Source organism: Durio zibethinus, chromosome 25, assembly GCF_047325235.1.
Source record: "Durio zibethinus cultivar Kanyao isolate XHJ-2024 chromosome 25, ASM4732523v1, whole genome shotgun sequence".
Taxonomy (NCBI): domain Eukaryota; kingdom Viridiplantae; phylum Streptophyta; class Magnoliopsida; order Malvales; family Malvaceae; genus Durio; species Durio zibethinus.
The window spans coordinates 17,918,718-17,942,040 of record NC_143186.1 but is presented as its reverse complement, the minus strand read 5'-3'; the positions used below and the strand labels follow the sequence as shown (position 1 = coordinate 17,942,040).

The 23,323-nt window shown below is 30.1% G+C and overlaps 2 protein-coding genes across 4 annotated transcripts; both read left to right on the top strand.

Annotated features, from left to right (window-relative positions):
* Positions 1–1,693: 1,693 nt before the first annotated feature.
* Positions 1,694–2,817, top strand: LOC149511719 ((-)-germacrene D synthase-like). The gene is made up of 3 exons (XM_089754386.1): positions 1,694–1,834; positions 1,925–2,198; positions 2,438–2,817. The coding sequence occupies exons 1-3, from the start codon at positions 1,694–1,696 to the stop codon at positions 2,815–2,817; spliced, it is 795 nt and encodes a 264-aa protein (XP_089610512.1).
* Positions 2,818–3,035: 218 nt separating this feature from the next.
* On the top strand, positions 3,036–22,989 carry LOC149511718 ((-)-germacrene D synthase-like). Of its 3 annotated transcripts, none has more exons than XM_089754716.1 (11): positions 3,036–3,131; positions 12,582–12,636; positions 12,753–12,891; positions 12,979–13,227; positions 20,169–20,318; positions 20,409–20,682; positions 20,922–21,297; positions 21,459–21,677; positions 21,806–21,944; positions 22,041–22,289; positions 22,387–22,989. In XM_089754716.1, the coding sequence occupies exons 3-11, from the start codon at positions 12,790–12,792 to the stop codon at positions 22,681–22,683; spliced, it is 2,055 nt and encodes a 684-aa protein (XP_089610842.1). In that variant the 5' UTR covers positions 3,036–3,131; positions 12,582–12,636; positions 12,753–12,789; the 3' UTR covers positions 22,684–22,989. The 3 variants fall into 3 exon arrangements, with proteins under 3 accessions (XP_089610842.1, XP_089610843.1, XP_089610844.1); XM_089754717.1 differs by having other exon boundaries at positions 3,037–3,131; positions 22,390–22,989; XM_089754718.1 differs by lacking the exons at positions 3,036–3,131; positions 12,582–12,636 and having other exon boundaries at positions 20,194–20,318; positions 22,390–22,989.
* Positions 22,990–23,323: the final 334 nt, after the last annotated feature.

Genomic DNA, 23,323 nt, shown 5'->3' with positions numbered 1-23,323 from the left:
GAATTTTAAATTAAAATTTTATTTATTTTATATTTTATTAAAATTTTTAAATAAATGAATATTTTAAAATATTCAAATATTTATTTAAATAAATTCGAAGTTAAACAATAATATTAAATTTAAATAAATTTAAATATTATAAATATTAAACAAGTTCAAAACGAATATAACAAAGATAGCAAATATCTCTTTTATTATCATTCCTATATCTATGGATTTGACCACCACTCATTTTCACTGATAGCCATACATCGTTGACTTGCTTTAACCCAAAACAATGACCTCAGCTTTAGAAAGAATACTTCCTCTCTATCCCATCCCTTTCCTTCGAAAACCGACTCATTTCTGCCCCACGATAATGCCAAATATGTAGCATCACACCGATGACCACGCTTTTATATTCAGGCCATGAACCGTTTCACACTGGCACAGCATGTCTTTCACATTATTCGAAGAGACCCGTACCAGACCCCACCCTGTGAAGACCCAGCACCAAAAGTCCATGCGCAAAGACATGGCAGGCCGTCCACTATTTTTCTCTTTGATTTTAACATTTGATAATAGAAATATGTATCTAGGTAAACTTTTATTGTAGGCAGAGATGGCAAACGGAAAGATGTGGTTTATATGGGATTCCTATTATTTCCGGTTGATTAGAATTTAAATAATTTTAGATTTGAATTAATTTGAATTATTTTAAATTTTATGTAAGATATAATTATTTTAATATATTTTTTAATTTCAAATCAAATTTGAATTCAAATTCTTAAGATCAAATTATTTTAGATTAAAAATTAAAATTTTAGATAATAAAGATTTTTTTTTGAACATTTTACTTTTGTGTTAAATCAAATTCGATAGATTAAGGTACGAGCTTTTTCAGATAAATTTTCGAGTCTTAACTCATTTTGCAATATTTTATTGTAGATTAAGTATAAGTAGCTAGGTAAAGCTACGTAATTAATTAAGGGTTTTAATGTTAATCATATTCTTTTAACTGAAAACCACTATTTGAACAAAAAATGACTATATATGCATGATGCATGGTTAATGTTAATAATCTTTTAATAATAAACTAAATTCTCATTAATAAATGTTTTAGAAAAACACTAATTTTCTTTCCAATGTAAATTAATGAGCAAAAAATACTTTCTAATAAAAAATAAAGAAAAATAAATAAACAAATAAATAATATGAATATTTAAATTGAACATCAACATTATCAAAGTTTTAATAATTGAATATGTGTCAACACTAAAATACAAATTTCATGCCAAAAAAACTCAGCTCCAATTACCCACGAAATTAAAATACTCGGGATGCTCTTCACCACTTATAGCCTTTTCAAAACCAGAAAAAAATCAAATTAATGTACGAAGCCACGCATTAAGAATTAATGTTAACGATTGAACTCCAAAAAAAAAAAAAAAAAGAACAAACCTCAGCCATATATTGCCTTCAAAACCATTTTTATAAGGGATTTTGTTTATAAATTAAATTATTTATTTTTATTCAAAAATACTAAAATTTAATACATTAATTTTCGTAATACTCGGCTTCCGATGCCACCTTAGCTCTCTATAAATACCAATGCAAGAAATCCTCTTGAAGCACCAAAGTGCAGTAAACCAGCACCTTCATATCTATTGTACTCAAAATTTTATTTCGGTATCCTTTAAAACAGTTTCCAAAAATGTCTATTAATGAAGTTTCAGCATCAACTCTTTCTGCTCCAATCCAAAATGCTGAACTCCCTGAAATCAATCGTCGGTCGGTAGGTTTTGATCCCAGCATCTGGGGTGACCATTTTCTCTCTTATGCCTCAAACATTATGGTAATTTCAATAATGGATTAATCTTTGTATATACAGTTTAATTACATTCCATATATAAAAGTACTTAATTTTCATTGTTTTCTCATATAGGAGGAAGATCATGATAAGAAGGAAGAGCATCAGAAGCTGAAGAATGAATTACAGAAGATGCTAATGACTGATCAGGTTGATAAACCTTTGGAAAAGCTTAAGTTGATTGATGCAATCCAACGCCTAGGAGTTTCTTATCATTTTGAAAAAGAGATTGAACAAGTCCTGCACTTGGCCTACAATGATTGTGATACTGGGGTCAATGATGGGAACGTTTATACCATTTCTCTCAAATTTCGCCTGCTTCGACAAAATGGCTATAAAATGTCATGTGGTATTAAACTGATCTTAGTACTTGCTTTTCTATATTTATGGACAGAACTTGACTATATTTGCGAACCAATTTAATTTAGGCTTATTTTCAACTTTGTGTGGTGATAAAAATAGAAAAGGGTTTTGAAAACTTTATACAAAAAATGGCTTGATTCATTCAATTTTCATGTGATTAGAGATTTTTAGTTTATTTAACATTACTGACTAAAACCATCTGATGTTTATGTATGGTGAAAGCAGAAGCCTTTAACAAATTCAAAGACAGCGAAGGAAAGTTGAAGGAATCCCTTATCAATGATGTTCAAGGAATGTTAAGCTTGTATGAGGCCACACATCTAAGGGTGCTTGGGGAAGACATCCTGGATGAAGCACTTGCTTTCACTACTACTCACCTTGAGACCATGGCTACCAGCCGCTTGAAGTCTTCTCTTGCAGCGCAAATAAGTCATGCTTTAAAGCAACCTATCCACAAAGGATTACCAAGGCTTGAGGCCAGGCAGTACATGCCTATCTATCAAGAAGACCCTTCTCATAATGAAGCTGTATTAACCTTTGCAAAGTTAGATTTCAATATGCTGCAGAGGCTGCACCAGGAAGAAGTTATTGAAATCACAAAGTAAGCTTTCAAGTCCCCCTTACTTGATATCTAGTAATTGCTATATAGATATATATGACAGCTGAGGACTATAGTTTGCCTCAGCTATCAATTGGGATTTTCCTCCATATTAGATTTCGTTTATATAAGAAATGCACTTCAATTATGGTATTCAGGTGGTGGAAAGACTTGGATTTCTTAGGAAACCACCTTTAATCAGAGATCGAACGATAGAGTGCTACTTTTGGATATTGGGAGTGTACTTTGAGCCCGAATATCGGTTGGCTAGAAGGATATTAGCCAAAGTGATTGCCATGACTTCAGTTATTGATGACATCTGTAGACACCCAATTTGATCCAAGCCCAGATCAATTGGGCTTGGTCCAAATGGATAGGTTCAATTTTATCTTTGTCATTTTTATTTTTATTTTTATTTTATTTTATATTTTATGTATATCCTACGTATTTTATTATTTATGTATTATTAGTAATATATATTTTTTTTTATTATTTTTTATCTTTTATTTTATTTATTTTTGTATTTTTATTTATCTAATTATATATCTGATATTATTTTTTTATTTATCCTATAATAATTTTTTTATTTATCTTTTCTAATTATCTAGTTTTTTTTATTTTCATTTTTGGAGAGCTGAGATTGAAGTTGAAGAATCCCACTGGGAATGGGAATTCAATCAGAAGAGTTCAGTTGGATTCAAAGATTGAATTCCCGTCCAAGGAGGAATTGGGATTGATCAGGAACTCCTGATCAATCCCTATAAAAGGGACCTTTTGGAACAGATGAAGAACACACAGAAAACAGTAAGCAAAGCTACTGATTTGAGAGAAAAGGAGGCGTATAGGAAGCTAGAAAAAGTTTAGGAGTGTTCTAGGAGTGAGAAAAAATTTTTAAAAATTTTTGGCGAAAAATTTTTCTGGAAATTTCTAGGAAATTTTCAGATTCCGACGAAAATTCCGGTGAAATTTGAATTTTTCGACAACAATTCCGGCGAACATTGAAGTTTCCGGCGACCTGCCCAGTTTTCGGGGAAGAATTCCAGAAACCGATGATCTTCCGACCAACTTCCGACAAACTTTCCAGATTTCGACGACATTTTCCAGAATCCGGCACCGTTGTTCTTCAGATTTTAGAGAGAAGGGAGAGGAAAAGGGAAGAAGAGAGAGAGAGGGGAGGAGCGTTCTGCCGAAAAACAAAGGGGATTGCCTTTTATACCCTCCCAAAACGACGTCGTTTTGGCTTTAAGTTAATCAGAGGATCCGCGCATTTTGCCGAAACCCGACCCGACCCGAGCATCGACCCGATTCTGACCCGCGCGTGCCTGCCCTCCTCCAAGCCGAGCCGAGCCGATCTTCCAAGCCGTTCTCCCCGAGCCGTTTCCCTGCCTTGAGCCGAGTCGAGCCGAGCCGTGATCCGAGCCGCTCCAGGTTTTTTTTTTTTTTTCATTTATTTGTTTATTTGTTTTTTTTTATTTTATGTATTTATTAGATTAGGTTTATTTAACATTCTTTTTATCTTTATTTTATTTTTATTTTGTTTTTTTATTTTTATTTATTTTCACTTTCATTTTTTTTATTTTATTATTCTATTTTCTTTAAATAAAAATCAAAATTTCCAAAAAAAAATATTTTTGGGGAAAAGTTGAAAGTATCAATTTTCCTTAAAAATAAAATTTCAAAAAAAGGGTTTTGAGGAAAAGCTGAAAGTATCAATTTTCCTTAAAAATCAAAATTTCCAAAAATATTTTTAGGAAAAAGTTGAAAGTATCAATTTTTCTTAAAAATATAATTTCAAAAAAGGGTTTTTGAGGAAAAGTTGAAAGTATCAATTTTCCTTAAAAAAATAAATTTAAAAAAAAAAATTTTTGGGGAAAAGTTGAAAGTATCAATTTTCCTTGGAAATCAAAGTTTCAAAAAAAAATATTTTTGAGAAAAAGTTGAAAGTATCAATTTTCCTTAAAAATAAATTTCCAAAAAAATATTTTTGAGGAAAAGTTGAAAGTATCAATTTTCCTTAAAATAAATTTTCAAAAAAAATGTTTGTGGGGAAAAGTTGAAGGTATCAATTTTTCCTACACAAAAAAAAATAATCATTCTTTCCTTCCTTTCTATTTTGATTTTTGGTTTTGATTTTTCTTTAAATAATCCAACGATGGAGCCTCTGCAAGTGAAACAGTAATTTTTCTTGCATACTCTTGAGGTGAGGAAATTTTCTCAATTTTCTACTAAAAGTATTAGAGTCAATTGAGAATAATTTTCAATAATTAATTACTTGGTAAAATTTTAAGGCTTTTGGATAACACAAATTTAAGTTGGTACCATCTTTTGATGGGCGTTGTGAGGGTGCTATAACTTTCCTCACACGTAACCAAACTCCCAAACCCTGTTATGGCTTGTAGATCTGAACCTATTCTTCTAGGAACCCTTAAACTTAGGTGTTCCCTAAAAGGATAGATTCCATAGGTGGCCAATCGCACCTAGATAAAAAAAGATTGGTGGCGACTCCCTAAAGTCAATGTCTAGCGATAGATCCCCGGATCTAGACGTTATGACAGCTTGGCGACTCTACTGGGGACGTCCGAGAGTCAGGCCAGCAAATAATTTGTGTTATCCAAAAGCCAAATAAAATTGAACCCTTCTGTATATATGTGTTATTATTCATTCATGTTTATTTGCTTTGTTAATTATGTCATTCATGTGCATGTGCATAACATGAGCTCTACACCCGAGCTCCGTCCCTCTAGGAGGGAGTAAAGTACCTATTGCTTTCGTGAGGTCTAATGCCTCCGCAGTGGCTAGCGAAATACTCCCACTCAAATTGAACCTTTTTCGCTTGTAGCCTGTAATGGGTGAGGATTAGGGTGCCTTACTAGTCTGTGATGGATAGGGATGTAAGGAGCAATTTGAGAACCTTTAGACTTTGACCTTAAAACCGCATGTAGTGAACCTTAAGAGTGCCTACACCTAAGATAGAGCCCTTTCTACCCAATGATAGATATACCCTGAAATTAGGACACAAAAAGAGTGTTTGTCTAATCATTTTGATTGTTTAACTTTGTGTATTATTTTTATCATATGTAACATTATGCATCAACATCACTTACGTTTCATCCACGGAACTAACTATGTTGTTTGTCTGATTGTATGCATCTGTATTCTTTTGATGATCATGTTTCAACACAATCATTTGCATTCATTTCATACTAGATTTCATTCAAAAAACATACATTTCATTTGTGTATCAAAGCATCATACATAAGGCACAGCATAACATTTCTAATCATAAGTATGGTACTCAAGGTCCGAAGATAGCTCCATCTAGCGAAAACCCTGCTCATCCATACAACACAAGATCCAGAGCAAGGCAAATGGAAGAAGAAAGTTCTCATAGATTTGAAAAGCTAGAAAAAACTCAGAAGAAGATTGAAAGTGAACTAAGCAAGATTCTGGAAGCCCTCAATAATATGAATAAAGGAAAAGGAGTTGAAGGAAGTACAAGCCAGCAAGAAGTGGCTGACCTTTTGTACCCTCCAGGTTTTGGCCCACCTCAGGCCCAGTCTACCCAAGAGGTCCCACCACAACATTTTGCATATTCAACATGTCTTGGAATGCCATCAGCTTTCAACCCAGGGCAGTATAATAGTATATAAATCCTGTATTCACTGAAAAAGTAGTAGAACCAGTTCTTGATCTAGATGATTTAAAAGAGAAAGAAAAAGAAAAGATAAGAGTAAAAGTTCAGGAAAGCTTCAAAATTAGCATGCTAGAGCAGAGGCTACGGGCTGTGGAAGGATTTAGCTTTTATGGGTCAGTTGATGCAGCTGGGCTCTACCTAGTTCCTGATGTGGTTATCCCTTATAAGTTCAAAGTACCGAAGTTTGAAAAATATGACGGTACAAAGTGCCCCAAAACCCACATCACCATGTATTGCAGAAAGATGGCAACTCATGCACATGATGAAAAACTCTTGATGCATGTCTTCCAGGATAGCTTTACTGGTTCTGCTGTCAGGTGGTATGTTCAGTTGGATAGGACCCACATTCGCTCCTGGAGCGATATGGCACATAACTTCATTAGTCAATATTGACATATTATCGATTTGGCCCCTGATCGTTTGTCTTTACAGAATCTGAAAAAAAAGTCAAACGAGTCTTTTAAAGAATATGCCCAGAGATGGAGAGATATAGCTTCACAGGTACAACCTCCACTGACAGAGAAAGAGACCACAGTGCTGTTTGTTAGCACTTTAAAACCTCCCTATTATGAAAAGATTATAGGAAATGCAACAAAAAATTTTGCTGACATGGTAATCTATGGAGAAATTATTGAAAGTGCCATAAAAAATGGCAAGTTGAGAGGAGGAGAAACCAAGAAGACATCAGAAAAGAAAGAAGCTGAAGCTCAAGCTGTGAGCTTTGATAGACAACAATTCAGGGGTTATCAACCCTATCCATCCCAAGGTTCCTCTCCATACTATCCTGCTGTGAATAATACCTCATCCTACCCATACCAGCTAGCCCCACAACCATCTTATTCATCCACTTACCGCCTTAACATTCAAGCTCCTGTAAGAACCCAAATTCGTCCTACTAACCCAGCAAGTGGCTCACGAGAACAAAGGACTACTCGAGAAAAACTTGTATTTGATCCAATCCCTATGACTTATACAGAGTTATATCGAGAACTCTATAATAGCCACTTGATTGCCTCCAGCCATGTAGAACCACTTAAACCACCCTATCCAAAGTGGTATGATCCTACAGCCCGTTGTGACTACCATTATGGAATTACTGCCCATTCTACTAAAAATTGCACTGCTTTAAAGTATAAGGTGCAAGGGTTGATCAATGATAGAATGGTAAGTTTTGATTAGGGAAAAGCAACGTCATCTAATGTTAGCGCTCTGAGTGAAAGTCAAGAACAGAAAGGGTCCGAAGAGTCACAATGAATTGAGGGGCAAGATGTCAATAGAGATTCTTCACCTGATCGCATAGGGGGATAATTTTAAAAAATGGAGATAAGGCTGGTTAAAGGTTTCTTCTGTCATTTTAGGATTTCTTTTCAAACAATGTTAGGATTTCTTTTCTGCAATATGATTTCACTTGTTATCATTTTAATAAAGGCAAGTCAATGCATTTCATTACATTTTTCTCTTTCACTTGACATTACTCCATGCTTTGTTACCTTTCATAACTTTATACTCCCTTTCTTAGAATTCAGATGATGAATATTTAGACAATGATAACAATGATTCTGGGATTTAATTTTGAGAACTCATCCACGTCAATATGAGGAGATGATTTGAGCAAAAAGTAAGCTGTTACTGAAGGTGAAATAGATATGTCTTGAAGGTGTGCAATCTTTTATACAAGTTCATGAGCTTTGTTCAATAGATGATGTTTAAGAAAGGTATTCACAATTGAGATGAAAAATGGCCATCTTTCTTTTACCATTTGAAAAACCATTTATTGTTACCCCTTTGAGCTTATCATTTTTTTTTTAAGAACCCCAACCAAAGATCATCCTCTACACTGGAGGGTAAATTTTGAAAAAAAAAAAAAAAAAAAAAAAAACACCACAAAAGGTCTCAAAAATGGAAAGAAAAAGAAAAGCAAAAGAAAAATAAAAGCCACACATGACTTGGGGCAAAGTAATGAGAATCTTTGTGTGAGGAAAGAAAAAGTAGTGAAACGATGTGGGGCAAAATGCCAAGCTGCATCAAATGATCCTTCGGTCTTGAACTTTTTTAATACATGTTTTGAGCCTATTATATCCATTTTTTTACGACCCTTCACCTTGGCCTATATTACAACCTTGAAAAGTCCATTTGGATCAAATGTGAATACTCAACTTGAATGATCATAGGTTGAGCAAAGACATGCTCATGATGAAGCAGTGGAATCATGCTACATGAAAGATATCAACAATGGATGAAAAATGAGAAAAGAGAAAAAAGAGAAAAAAAAAAGGGGAAAAAAATGAGAAAATGAAAAAATAAAAAAAGAGATTCAAATTGAAAACCTGAAAGGGTGATTTTGGTACCAAAAAAAAAAAGATCCAGGTCAAATGGCTCACATGAATGAAAGATCAAAGACATCTGAAGATCCCTCAAAGACTGGGGCAGAGTTCGCCAAACTCAAGATGACTTCAACAGTAAATGGAATGAGTTTTTGAAAAAGAATCCTAGATTAATGTTGAAAATTGTCTGAATATTCATCATTTGGACATACCATTCACCTCAATGACATCCAATTTATTTCCTTTCCCATTTATTTTCTACCAAAATAGATCTCCATTGATTATCTTTACCATAATTCACCTTCTGTTCTCTTATTGTTTCACCCCTAGAATGAATTGAGAAAATGCTTGATTGCATTATATTTGTCAAGAATTGAAATGATAATGAATGAATGAATATGTGTTTAAAAGAATCTTACATTCATTTGAAAAGAAATCTAAGATGATGAAGAAATGGTAGAAACCTAAAAGAGATGATTTAGAAGGATGTATGATGTGACCAAATAGAGAATATGATGGGGTAAATCTTGAAAAACAACACAACCAAGTGATGAGTACAAGGATGAATTGGTCGAATGGTGGGAACAATCAGTGGACAGAGTTTGTTTTGGAATGGTTGATGCTGAGACAAGGACCCAGTGATGGTGGATGAAATTTGTTTTGAAATTTGCTAGTGCTGAAAAATTCATTGAATGATGGTCAAGGGATGATCGATTGATGAAGCTTATTCCAAAGTATTGAGAAACTGAACAGGGAAAGAATGTGAGTGGAAAGGACAATTGAAAGCTACACTGGTTCGATCTTAGAAGAGCAGTGCAATTGGATCCTTGAGGAATCAAAGGGTTTGACACCCAAGAAAGAAAAAAGAGCTTGAGAAACTTGAGTACCATACATTGAACAGGAATTGATTGGCCAACATTTGCATAGCATGCATTGAAAATCATGCACATTGCATAGCATACACTACTTTCAGGAAAGTATAGTGTATAAATTCAAGAAGCAGGGGTGTTCCAACATCCCACATGGAGAAGACAGATATGAAGAGACTTTGCAAGTTTGAGAAAAAATTTGTCAGGTAAGTTTCTAATCCTTGAAATAGGATGTCTTTTGGTATCAGGATCGATTTATAAGACCTTTGGGCATAATCTCCTGAAATTCCTTCAAACATAACTTTCAACTCCTTTGGACATGATTGTCAAGGAGTAATTTACTTTCCCAAAGTCCGTTGCCTCTGTTTAGATGAGCAATTTACTTTTCAAAGTCTGGTGCCTCTGTTTAGAGGAGCAGCAATTTACTTTTCCAAAGTCGTGGTGCCTCTGTTTAGAGGAGCAATTTACTTTTCAAAGTCGTGGTACCTCTGTTTAGAGGAGCAATTTATGTTTCTGAAAGTCGTTGAGCCTCTGTTTAGAGGAGCTTTGGTAAAAAAAAAAAAAACAAAAAAACAAAAAAAACAAAAAAACACAAAAAAACAAAAAAAACAAAAAAACACAAAAAAAAAACAAAAAACAAAAAAAGAAAGACAATGTTGAGTTGAGTCTTGATTGGGTGTCTACGTCTTTGCGTAATTTCTGTTTCACAGAAAATGTGCAAAGAGGGGCAGCTGTAGACACCCAATTTGATCCAAGCCCAGATCAATTGGGCTTGATCCAAATAGATAGGTTCAATTTTATCTTTGTCATTTTTATTTTTATTTTTATTTTATTTTATATTTTATGTATATCCTATGTATTTTATTATTTATGTATTATTAGTAATATATATTTTTTTTATTATTTTTTATCTTTTATTTTATTTATTTTTGTATTTTTATTTATCTAATTATATATCTGATATTATTTTTTTATTTATCCTATAATAATTTTTTATTTATCTTTTCTAATTATCTATTTTTTTTATTTTGATTTTTGGAGGGCTGAGATTGAAGTTGAAGAATCCCACTGGGAATGGGAATTCAATCAGAAGAGTCCAGTTGGATTCAAAGATTGAATTCCCGTCCAAGGAGGAATTGGGATTGATCAGGAACTCCTGATCAATCCCTATAAAAGGGACCCTTTGGAACAGATGAAGAACACACAGAAAACAGTAAGCAAAGCTACTAATTTGAGAGAAAAAGAGGCATATAGGAAGCTAGGAAAAGTTTAGGAGTGTTCTGGGAGTGAGAAAAAATTTTTAGAAATTTTTGACGAAAAATTTTTCTGGAAATTTTTGGGAAATTTCCAGATTTCGGCGAAAATTCTAGCGAAATTTGAATTTTTCGACGACAATTCCGACGAACATTGAAGTTTCCGGTGACCTGCCCAGTTTTCGACGAAGAATCCCAGAAATCGGTGATCTTCTGACCAACTTTCGACGAACTTTCTAGATTCCGACGATATTTTCCAGAATCCAGCACCGTTGTTCTTCAGATTTTAGAGAGAAGGGAGAGGAAAAGGGATGAAGAGAGAGAGAGGGGAGGAGCGTTCTGTCGAAAAACAAAAGGGATTGCCTTTTATACCCTCCCAAAACGACGTCGTTTTGGCTTTAAGTTAATCAGAGGATCCGCGCATTTTGCCGAAACCCGACCCGACCCGACCCGAGCGTCGACCCGATTCTGACCCGCGCGTGCCTGCCCTCCTCCAAGCCGTTCTCCCTGAGCCGTTTCCCTGCCTTGAGCCGAGCCGTGATCCGAGCTGCTCTAGGTTTTTTTTTTTTTCATTTATTTGTTTATTTGTTTTTTTTATTTTATGTATTTATTAGATTAGGTTTATTTAACATTCTTTTTATCTTTATTTTATTTTTATTTTGTTTTTTTATTTTTATTTATTTTCACTTTCATTTTTTTTATTTTATTATTCTATTTTCTTTAAATCAAAATCAAAATTTCCAAAAAAAAATATTTTTGGGGAAAAGTTGAAAGTATCAATTTTCCTTAAAAATCAAAATTTCCAAAAATATTTTTAGGAAAAAGTTTAAAGTATTAATTTTTCTTAAAAATATAATTTCAAAAAAGGGTTTTTGAGAAAAAGTTGAAAGTATCAATTTTCCTTAAAAAAATAAATTTCAAAAAAAAAAAGGTTTTTGGGGAAAAGTTGAAAGTATCAATTTTCCTTGGAAATCAAAGTTTCAAAAAAAAAATATTTTTGAGAAAAAGTTGAAAGTATCAATTTTCCTTAAAAATAAATTTCCAAAAAAATATTTTTGAGGAAAAGTTGAAAGTATCAATTTTCCTTAAAATAAATTTTCAAAAAAAAATGTTTGTGGGGAAAAGTTGAAGGTATCAATTTTCCCTACACAAAAAAAAATAATCATTCTTTCCTTCCTTTCTATTTTGATTTTTGGTTTTGATTTTTCTTTAAATAATCCAACGATGGAGCCTCTGCAAGTGAAACAGTAGTTTTTCTTGCATACTCTTGAGGTGAGAAAATTTTCTCAATTTTTTGCTAAAAGTATTAGAGTCAATTGAGAATAATTTTCAATAATTAATTACTTGTTAAATTTTAAGGCTTTTGGATAACATAAATTTAAGCTGGTACCATCTTTTGATGGGCGTTATGAGGGTGCTATAACCTTCCTCACACGTAACCGAACTCCCGAACCCTGTTATGGTTTGTAGATCTGAACCTATTCTTCTAGGAACCCTTAAACTTAGGTGTTCCCTAAAAGGATAGATTCCATAGATGGCCAATCGCACCTAGATAAAAAAAGATTGGTGACGACTCCCTAAAGTCAATGTCTAGCGATAGATCCCCGGATCTAGACGTTATGACAACATCTATGATGTGTATGGCACTCTTGAAGAACTTGTTCTCTTTACTAAAGCAGTTGAGAGGTCTGATTTCTTTTTTTAGGCAATTCCTCCCTCATGTCTATCCTTCAAAGTTCATAGCAATTGTTTCTTTTCCATATGATGAATTAAATAAAAGTTTTGGTCAACATAATTTTTAGGTAGGATTTATCTGAAAAAGATCAGCTTCCGGAGTACATGCAAATTTGTTATCAGGCATTGCTAGATGTTTACAAAGAAATTGAAGAGAAAATGACAGAACAAGGAAAATTATACAGCCTTGACTATGCAAAAGAAGCTGTAAGCTAATTAGCTGAATTTAGATTTCAGTGCACATAATAACTAATCGTCTTGATTCAACTGATTATTTTGTTTTTGGTTGCTCAGATGAAAAATCAAGTTAGAGCATACGGTCTTGAAGCTGAATGGTTCCATAACCACCATGTACCGACAATGGAGGAGTACATGCCAGTTGCATTAGTCACCTGTGGCTATTCAATGCCTGCAACCACATCTTTTGTTGGAATGGGAGATGTCGCAACTGAAGAAGCTTTCACATGGTTGTTTAGTGGTCCCAAGATAGCTACTGGCGCTTCCATCGTCTGCAGACTCATGGATGACATTGTGTCCCACAAGGTACAAACTTCACAATTTTCAATTTCTTGAATGATCAATTGCCGTAAAAACCAAAATTCCGAGGATGGATTTAGATGTAACATTTTTTTAATTGTTTGACAGTGATTTTATTAAAGTCATTCAAAAAATTCAATTTGAATATAAAACGAAAATAAATATCAAATAAGAAAATGAATACAAGAAAGTAAAAAATCAATAATACAAGTAATATAACAAATAAGAATTGAAAGAAAGAAGTGTAAAAGAGATATGAAAGAAATTCATATAACTCTTATTCTTAAAAGAAATAGAAAATCATAAATCACAAAAAAATTAAAAGTAAAAAATATAAATGTTATAAAATCAAAAGTTTGATCAAGTAATTTTAACAAGTAATGGTTTTAAATAAAACGAACATAAGAAAATCAAAAGTCAATAAATAAAATAATATAATAAACAATAATTGAAAGAAATAAGTGTAATAGAGACAAAAAAAATATTTATATAACTCTCATCCTTAAAAGAGATAGAAGATCATAAGTACAAGAAAATTAAAAGTAAAAAATATAAATTAATAAAATTAAAGGGTTGATCAGTATATTTTAAAAGTAATAGTTTAAAAAAATAAATGCAAAAAAAAAATAAAAGTTAATAATCTAAATAAATATTAGATAATCAAAATTTTATTATATTTTATATAATAAAATTAAGATGTATAAATTTATAATTTATATAAAAAAATTTTGACATTTGTTATAAAATATTTGAGTTTTATATATAACGATGATTGATTATAAATTAAAAAAAAAACTTACGGTTTATATTAATTATACAATTATTTCAACTAAAATTTGGAAATTATTATATTTTAATGTGAACTGTAGGATCCACTCGAATTCTCGTTAAAAGAAAAAAAGGAAGTCCGTAAGGCATGACAAACGAGCGTGAATTCCAGAGGATTCCCAATCCCTTCTGTGTGCATCTTTTTATGTTTGGATGGGCAATTATTATACTTAAATTAGATTTAATAATTTTAAATATGATATAATGATATAATATAAAAATAATATTTAAAAATTATATATGTATTTTAAAAAAATATATTTCGTATTAATTCACATCAACACAAATTTTAACACAACATAATTTATGTCGTGTATGTATTAATTAATTTAAATGCGTGATACAATACGAATAATATGTTTAATTTAATTTTATTATATGAATACATATTTAATAATTTTAACATGTTTAACATTTTTTTATATTTATTTTAATTTAATATAAATATATAAAGATTATTTTAATTTTTAGTTTTTAATTTTTTAATTATAATACTTAATTAGTAATTTAATATCATATGAAAATTATTTTAAACATTTAATTTTATACTCATTTAATATTTATTATAAAACTATTTTTATATTAATAATATAGATACAATATAATATTATTATTAATCCTCTGCATTATTATTTTATTCTTTAATCTTTATTAGTTTGTCATTTTGAATTTGATACTAAAATTAATATAGTTATGTAATATAAATTAAATTTTAAATATATATATATTAAACACATAATAAATGAGCAATAATTTTTTTTATTTTTTTTAAAATGTAAATATTTTTTTATGTTATTAATATACTAAATTTGTTAAGTTATAAATTATGGATAGTTTATAGTTATTTATTATTTTAGTTACTTTCTTATATATATTTATATTAGTCATGTTTGTTCATATATATGTGTTAATCATGCCTATTCGTATATATTTGTATTATTCGTATTCATTTGTATCGTATTTAAATGAATTAATTGTATAAATGTTACTTGTATTGTGTTACGCATAATACCTATATTAAAAATGTTGTGTTCGTATTTAAATTTTAAATACATTTTATAATTTATATTGTGTTCGAATTTTAATAATTTATATCATTACACATGTTAAATACGACATAAGACATGATACGAAAATATGAATTGTTAAATTTAATTTAAATCTTAGTAAAAAGTATGGACGGTAAATTTGATTTTAATGAAATTGAAAATATTAATAAAAATTATTATAATTGTGATTGAAAAAAATTATTATAATTGTGATTGAAAAAAATATGATATAATTATTCAAATTATTAGTCTTATATATTATATAAATAAATAAATTATTAGTATTAGATATGATACAAATATATAAAAAAAAAAAAAAAGATCATAGGCAAAAAAAAAAATTAAAAGTCAACATTAAACTTAAGGACCTCGCTAATAGGACAAGATCACTAATGGATCCCTCTCTTCGATTTGAATTCAGAAACCCGCCACCCAACGTCTATGGGTAGGGATAGTAATGAATAACAAATAAATAAATATTTGTTATTATTTGATTTTTTTATATCAAATTTGAATAATTAAAAAAATAATTAATAAATTTAGATAAAAAAATTTATTATTCGTAATTGATTCAAAATGTATATGAATAATATTTTTTTAGATATTTAATATCTAAATTCGTTTAAATTTTAATAAATAATAATAAATATTTAAATTTATTATCGGTTTACATATGTCAAATTTATAAAATTTTATATTTGTAAAAAGGTTTAAATTTGAACTTTAAAAATTAACTTTATTTATTATTAATTAAGAATAATTTTAAATTTTAAATTAAATTTTTATTTATTTTATATTTTAACAAAAATTTTAAATAAATAAATATTTTAACGAATTTAAATATTTAAATAGATAACACTTATTTAAATGAATTTAAATAATTATATCAGACGTAAATGAATATTTAAATAAATTTATATATTATAAATATTAAACGAATTTAAATACAGATATATAAAAAATAACTAATATTCGTTTTTTTGTCATTCCTATCTCTGAGTTTGATCATCGCTCATATTCGCTTATTGCCATACATCCTCGACTTGCTTTAACCCAAAACAATGGCTTCAGCTTTGTTAGAAAGAATTCTTCCTCTCCATCCCATCCATTTCCTACGAAAACCAACTCATTTCTAGCTAACCATAATGCCCAAAATCTAGCATCAGATAACCACTTTTTTCTAATCAGGCCATGAACAGGAACTGTTTCACACTGGCACAACAAGTTTTTCACATTATTCGAAAAGACCGTTACCAAATCCCAAAGACCCAGCATTAGAAGTGTATCCGATCAAATTTAAATCGATATAATATTAAATTTAAGTTTGAGTTCGATTTTAAATTTAAATATTAAAATTTGACTTCAATTTGATCAAATTTTATTTTTTAATTCAAACTCAACTTGAGATAAAAATTAAGTTATTCAAGCTTACTCGATTAGATTCGATTAATATATAAAAATAAATTCGATTTTATTTTTTAAAAAAATTCAATTATTTGTGTTTGAACTTGAATTTGAGTTCAATATATTTTATTAATTAAAATAATTAAAATATATTAAAATATAAAAACTCGATTAAGCTCCTGAATAACTCGAGCCAAATATAAAAATATTTGAATTCAACTTAATCTATAAGTTAAACTACTCAAACTCGAATTCGACTAAATAATAACCGAAATGAATTCAAATTTTATTCAGATTAAATTTAAATAATTTATGAATACTAATATATCTGTTACATCTTTATCCAACACCAAACACTCCACATGACAGATCGCCCACCATTTATTTTTTGATTTTAACATTGATAATAGAAATGTATAGTTAGGTAATCTGTTATTGTAGGCAGAGATAGCAAACGGAAACATGTGGCTTATATGGATTCGTGATATTTCGAATTTGAATTTTTAAGATTTGGATTTTTTGAATTTAGATTAGTTCGATTTATTTTTAGATTTTTTGAAGTTATAATCAATTTTTTTTTATATATTTTTTAAGTTCATTTCAATTTGTTTTTAAATTTTTAAGATCAGATTATTTTGGATTTAAAATTAAAATTTTAGATAATAAAAATTCTTTTTTTGTTGAACCTTTTACTTTTGTGTTAAATCAAGTTAGGTAAATTAGGGTTCAAGCTTTCTGGGTCTGAATTCGTTTTGCAATATCTACTTGTAGATTAAGTTTAAGTAGCTAGGTAAAGCTAGGCAATTTAGGGTGTTAATGTCAATCATCTACTTTTAACTGAAAACCACTATTTGAACAAAACAATGACTATATATGCTTGATGCATGGTTACTGTCAATAATCTTTTCATGAAAAAAAACTTACGATGATGAATATGTTTTAGTGGAGTCATGGATATGGATATTTTTAAAAATAAAAAAATAAAAAAATTTAAAGGTTTATATTTTTTTAACATTTAAAAATTTTTTGAATGTATTCAAAATCCTCACTTGAACACCACTAAATCATAAAAAAATTCACGATGTAAGAAGTATGTATTTGATAATATTAAAGATGATGAAATTATACAAATAAGAATTAAGAGAAAGAAGTTTAAAAGAGACATGAAAGAAACTCATATAACTCATATCTTTAAAAAAGATAAAAAAAACCATAAATTACAAGAAAATTAAAGGTAAAAAATATAAATATTATAAAATCAAAATTTTGATTAATAAATTTTAACAAATAATGATTTTAAATAAAATAAATACAAAAAAATTAAAAGTCAATAAATAAAGTAATATGACAAACAATAATTGAAAGAAATAAGTGTAATAGAGACATGAAAAATATTTATATAACTCTCATTATTAAAATAGATAAAAGATCATAAGTACAAAAAAAAAATCAAAAGTAAAAAATATAAATGCTATAAGACTAAAATGTTGATCAATATACTTTAAAAGTAATGGTTTTAAAAATAATAAATAGAAAAAATTAAAAGTTAATAATCCAAATTAATATTAAATAATCAAAATTTTATTATATTTTATATAATAAAATTAAGATGTATAAATTTATAATTTCTATAAAAATATTTGACATTTATTATAAAATTTTTGAGTTTTATATATAATGACGATTGGTTATATAAAAACATGGTTTATATCAGTTATACAATTATTTTAACTAAAATTTGGCAATTATTATATTTCAATGTGAACTGTAGGTATTCATGGACAAACTAGTCTCTCAAAAGAGATTCCCAATCCCAACAACCAAAAATACATAGAGCAGATACTAAAATTGAAATTTTAGTAAAAACAGGAGTATTCATGCAAGCCAAAGATCCTCATCATAAAGAAGAAATTAACAAGCAAAAACCAAAAATTGACATGAAAAACCACAAAAGTCATCATGACATTAACACATTTACTCAAGATCACCCATATCCTGTTCACTCAATTATTAGAACGAGAATCCCTTGAATAAATTATTAAGACCTTAGAGGCATGTTTATCGTGCATAAATTGTCAACTTTTGATTCTTGATATTTCTCATTCTATGGGTCCAAGAATGGAAGTAGATGTGACATTTTCTTAAATGTTTGACAGTGATTTTATTAAAGTCATTCAAAAAAATTCAATTCAAATATAAAAAGACAACAACTGTCAATAGTTTTTTTTTATTTTTTTAATTTTAATCTACTCTTAAATTTTCTTACTTTATATTTACATGATTAAAGAACATATTATATATATAAACTCATTTAAATACGCAACTTTCAAATGCAATTCTATGTTTCAATATTATACCAAGTGACACAACTATCAATTGTCGTATGTGCCAAGAGTTAACCCATAAGAAGCTGAGAAGTACTCCAATGTTATCAATAAAATAAGTGAGCTTCATTCAACTCCGTTTCACTTGTAGGCCCAATGTTATCAATATAACAAGAGAGTTTATTTGTGAGTAGATGTAATAATTTAAAATATGATATAATAATATGATATAAAAATAATATAAATAAAAGATATGAATGTCACATGGTTTTTCAAATTTATTTTTTTTATTTATAAAATTCAAAATTAAAATTTTACTTAAAAAAAAATTAAACTCTTTATCATTAAGACCAACAAGTGTTAGTATCACATCCGATTGTTTAATGATTGAAATTTGAAAGTTTAATTATAAATTAGAATTATTCTGAAAAAAATTCCAAGAATATGTGGTTTTGTGTGGATGCTAAAATTCATGATTTGATTTTACTTTTACTGTTATTTTTAATATTATCGAAATTAATTTTATTATCCTAATAAATGAACCCTTAATCAAAAGCATAAGAAAAAAAGTTATTGAAACTGAGCTTCAATTGATAGCCCAACACAAGCAACAAGTTTGGTTTTTTTTCTTTTTTTTTGACTGTTTGATAATTTTAAAAAAAATACTAAAAATGCCTAAACGTGAACTAATGTAATCAAAACAGTAATTAAATTAATTTGTTTTAGAAAAACTAAATTCTCATTAATAAATGTTTTAGAAAAACACTAATTTTCTTTCCAATGTAAATTAATGAGCTAAAAATACTTTCTAATAAAAAATAAAGAAAAATAAATAAACAAATAAATAATATGAATATTTAAATTGAACATCAACATTATCAAAGTTTTAATAATTGAATATGTGTCAACACTAAAATACAAATTTCATGCCAAAAAAACTCAGCTCCAATTACCCACGAAATTAAAATACTCGGGATGGACTTCACCACTCATAGCCTTTTCAAAACCAGAAAAAAAAATCAAATTAATGTACGAAGCCACGCATTAAGAATTAATGTTAACGATTGAACTCCAAAAAAAAAAAAAAAAAGAACAAACCTCAGCCATATATTGCCTTCAAAACCATTTTTATAAGGGATTTTGTTTATAAATTAAATTATTTATTTTTATTCAAAAATACTAAAATTTAATAGATGAATTTTCGTAATACTCGGCTTCCGATGCCACCTTAGCTCTCTATAAATACCAATGCAAGAAATCCTCTTGAAGCACCAAAGTGCAGTAAACCAGCACCTTCATATCTATTGTACTCAAAATTTTATTTCGGTATCCTTTAAAACAGTTTCCAAAAATGTCTATTAATGAAGTTTCAGCATCAACTCTTTCTGCTCCAATCCAAAATGCTGAACTCCCTGAAATCAATCGTCGGTCAGCAGGTTTTGATCCCAGCATCTGGGGTGACCATTTTCTCTCATATGCCTCAAACATTATGGTAATTTCAATAATGGATTAATCTTTGTATATACAGTTTAATTACATTCCATATATAAAAGTACTTAATTTTCATTGTTTTCTCATATAGGAGGAAGATCATGATAAGAAGGAAGAGCATCAGAAGCTGAAGAATGAATTACAGAAGATGCTAATGACTGATCAGGTTGATAAACCTTTGGAAAAGCTTAAGTTGATTGATGCAATCCAACGCCTAGGAGTTTCTTATCATTTTGAAAAAGACATTGAACAAGTCCTGCACTTGGCCTACAATGATTGTGATACTGGGGTCAATGATGGGAACGTTTATACCATTTCTCTCGAATTTCGCCTGCTTCGACAAAATGGCTATAAAATGTCATGTGGTATTAAACTGATCTTAGTACCTGCTTTTCTATATTTATGGACAGAACTTGACTATATTTGTGAACCAATTTAATTTAGGCTTATTTTCAACTTTGTGTCGGGATAAAAATAGATAAGAGTTTTGAAAACTTTATACAAAAAATGGCTTGATTCATTCAATTTTCATGTGATTAGAGATTTTTAGTTTATTTATGATTACTGACTAAAACCATCTAATGTTTATGTATGGTGAAAGCAGAAGCCTTTAACAAATTCAAAGACAGTGAAGGAAAGTTGAAGGAATCCCTTATCAATGATGTTCAAGGAATGTTAAGCTTGTATGAGGCCACACATCTAAGGGTGCATGGGGAAGACATCCTGGATGAAGCTCTTGCTTTCACTACTACTCACCTTGAGACCATGGCTACCAGCTGCTTGAACTCTTCTCTTGCCGCACAAATAAGTCATGCTTTAAAGCAACCTATCCACAAAGGATTGCCAAGGCTTGAGGCCAGGCAGTACATGCCTATCTATCAAGAAGAGCCTTCTCATAATGAAGCTGTATTAACCTTTGCAAAGTTAGATTTCAATATGCTGCAGAGGGTGCACCAGAAAGAACTTAGTGAAATCGCAAAGTAAGCTTTGAAGTCCCCCTTACTTGATGCCTAGCAAGTGCTAGCTATAGATATATATATATATGACAGCTAAGGATTATAGTTTGCCCAGCTATCAATTGGTATTTTCCTCCATATTAGATTTCGTTAATTAAGTGATGCACTTCAATTATGGTATTCAGGTGGTGGAAAGACTTAGATTTCTTGAGGAAACTACCTTTTATCAGAGATCGAGTGATAGAGTGCTACTTTTGGATATTGGGAGTGTACTTTGAGCCCGAATATCGGTTGGCTAGAAGCATATTAACCAAAGTGATTGCCATGACTTCAGTTATTGATGACATCTATGATGTGTATGGCACTCTTGAAGAACTTGTTCTCTTTACTAAAGCAGTTGAGAGGTCTGATTTCTTTTTTTTTTTTTTTTAATTTTGGCAAATCCTCACTCGTCTATCCTTCATAGTTTGTAGTAATTGTTTCTTTTCCATAAGATGAATTAAATTAAAGTTTTGGTCAACCAAATTTTTAGATGGGATATATCTGAAAAAGATCACCTCCCGGAGTTCATGCAAATCTGTTATCAGGCATTGCTAGATGTTTACAAAGAAATGGAAGAGAAAATAACGGAACAAGGAAAATTATACCGCCTTGACTATGCAAAAGAAGCTGTAAGCTAATTAGTTGAATTTGGATTTTAATGCGCATAATAACTATTCCTGTTGATTCAACTGATTATTAGAAATGATTTGTTTTTGATTTCTCAGATGAAAAATCAAGTTAGAGCATACCTTCTTGAAGCTGAATGGTTCCATAACCACCATGTAGCGACAGTGGAAGAGTACATGCAACTTGCATTAGTTACCTCTGGCCTTTCAATGCTTGCAATCACATCTTTTGTTGGAATGGGAGATGTTGCAACCGAAGAAGCTTTCGCATGGTTTTTTTCTAACCCGAAGATCGTAACTGGTTCTGCCATTGTCGGTAGACTCATGAATGACATTATGTCCCACAAGGTACAAACTTCACTAATTTCAAATACAATAACCTTTCCAATTTTATATAATCAAGTGCTCCTATCCCTTGCACCTGATCTTGATGACTTTCCTGAAGCAGTTTGAGCAAAAGAGAGGACATGTGGCTTCAGCCATTGAATGTTACATGAAACAGCATGGTGCTACTGAACAAGAAGCCGTCAAAGAATTTCGCCAACAAATTACTGATGCATGGAAAGATATAAATGAAGAATGTCTCTATCCAACCATTGTCCCCATGTCACTCCTGACTCGGCTTCTCAATCTTGCTCGTACAATGGAAGTTATATACAAGACTGAAGATGGTTATACTCATGCTGGAGTGATGCTTAAAGACTTTGTAGCTTCTATGCTCATTGATCCTGTTCCTTTTTGAGCATTTTGTCAATCTTTCAAACACTAGCTACTACTTCAGTCATGCATAAAATCAAGTTATTAATAATATAAGCTCATGCTAAAGAAATCTGTCTTTTGAAAAATAAAATTTCCAAGATTTTGGATATTCTTCATTAAGATAATATTGCCCATGCATATATGGTGTATGGGTCGGTTAAATTCTGGGTGTTGGGAACGTTGTGTTCATACATGTACTTCCCTTGCCATTCTGGGCGTAGGTTCTGTATTTGTAAGGGTGGTGAAGCTGCCTTCATAACTGAACATTCAATAAATTAATAAAAGTCAACTTGACTTAGCAAAAAAATAAAAGAAAGTAATATGCTAGTTCCGGTTGCATCCATAAAACGGGTTACCACTTGCCACATACGCTAAAACTATAAAAAAATGCGTAAGATAACTAGCTAAGACAAGATATTAATGAAGTAAAAAGAAAAACTAAAAGGACCCTGAGAAATTGGGTTTAAGGCCCAAAAGTTGTCAACCAGACTATGTATTAGTTTCTAGATATGCAAGATAGATTTAGTGGCTTGATAGAAACTTCTTGGGCCAACTACAAGCAAAGAATGAATCCATGAAGTTGGTTTTGATATGATAAAATTAAGTGAATTGTACGACTTGGC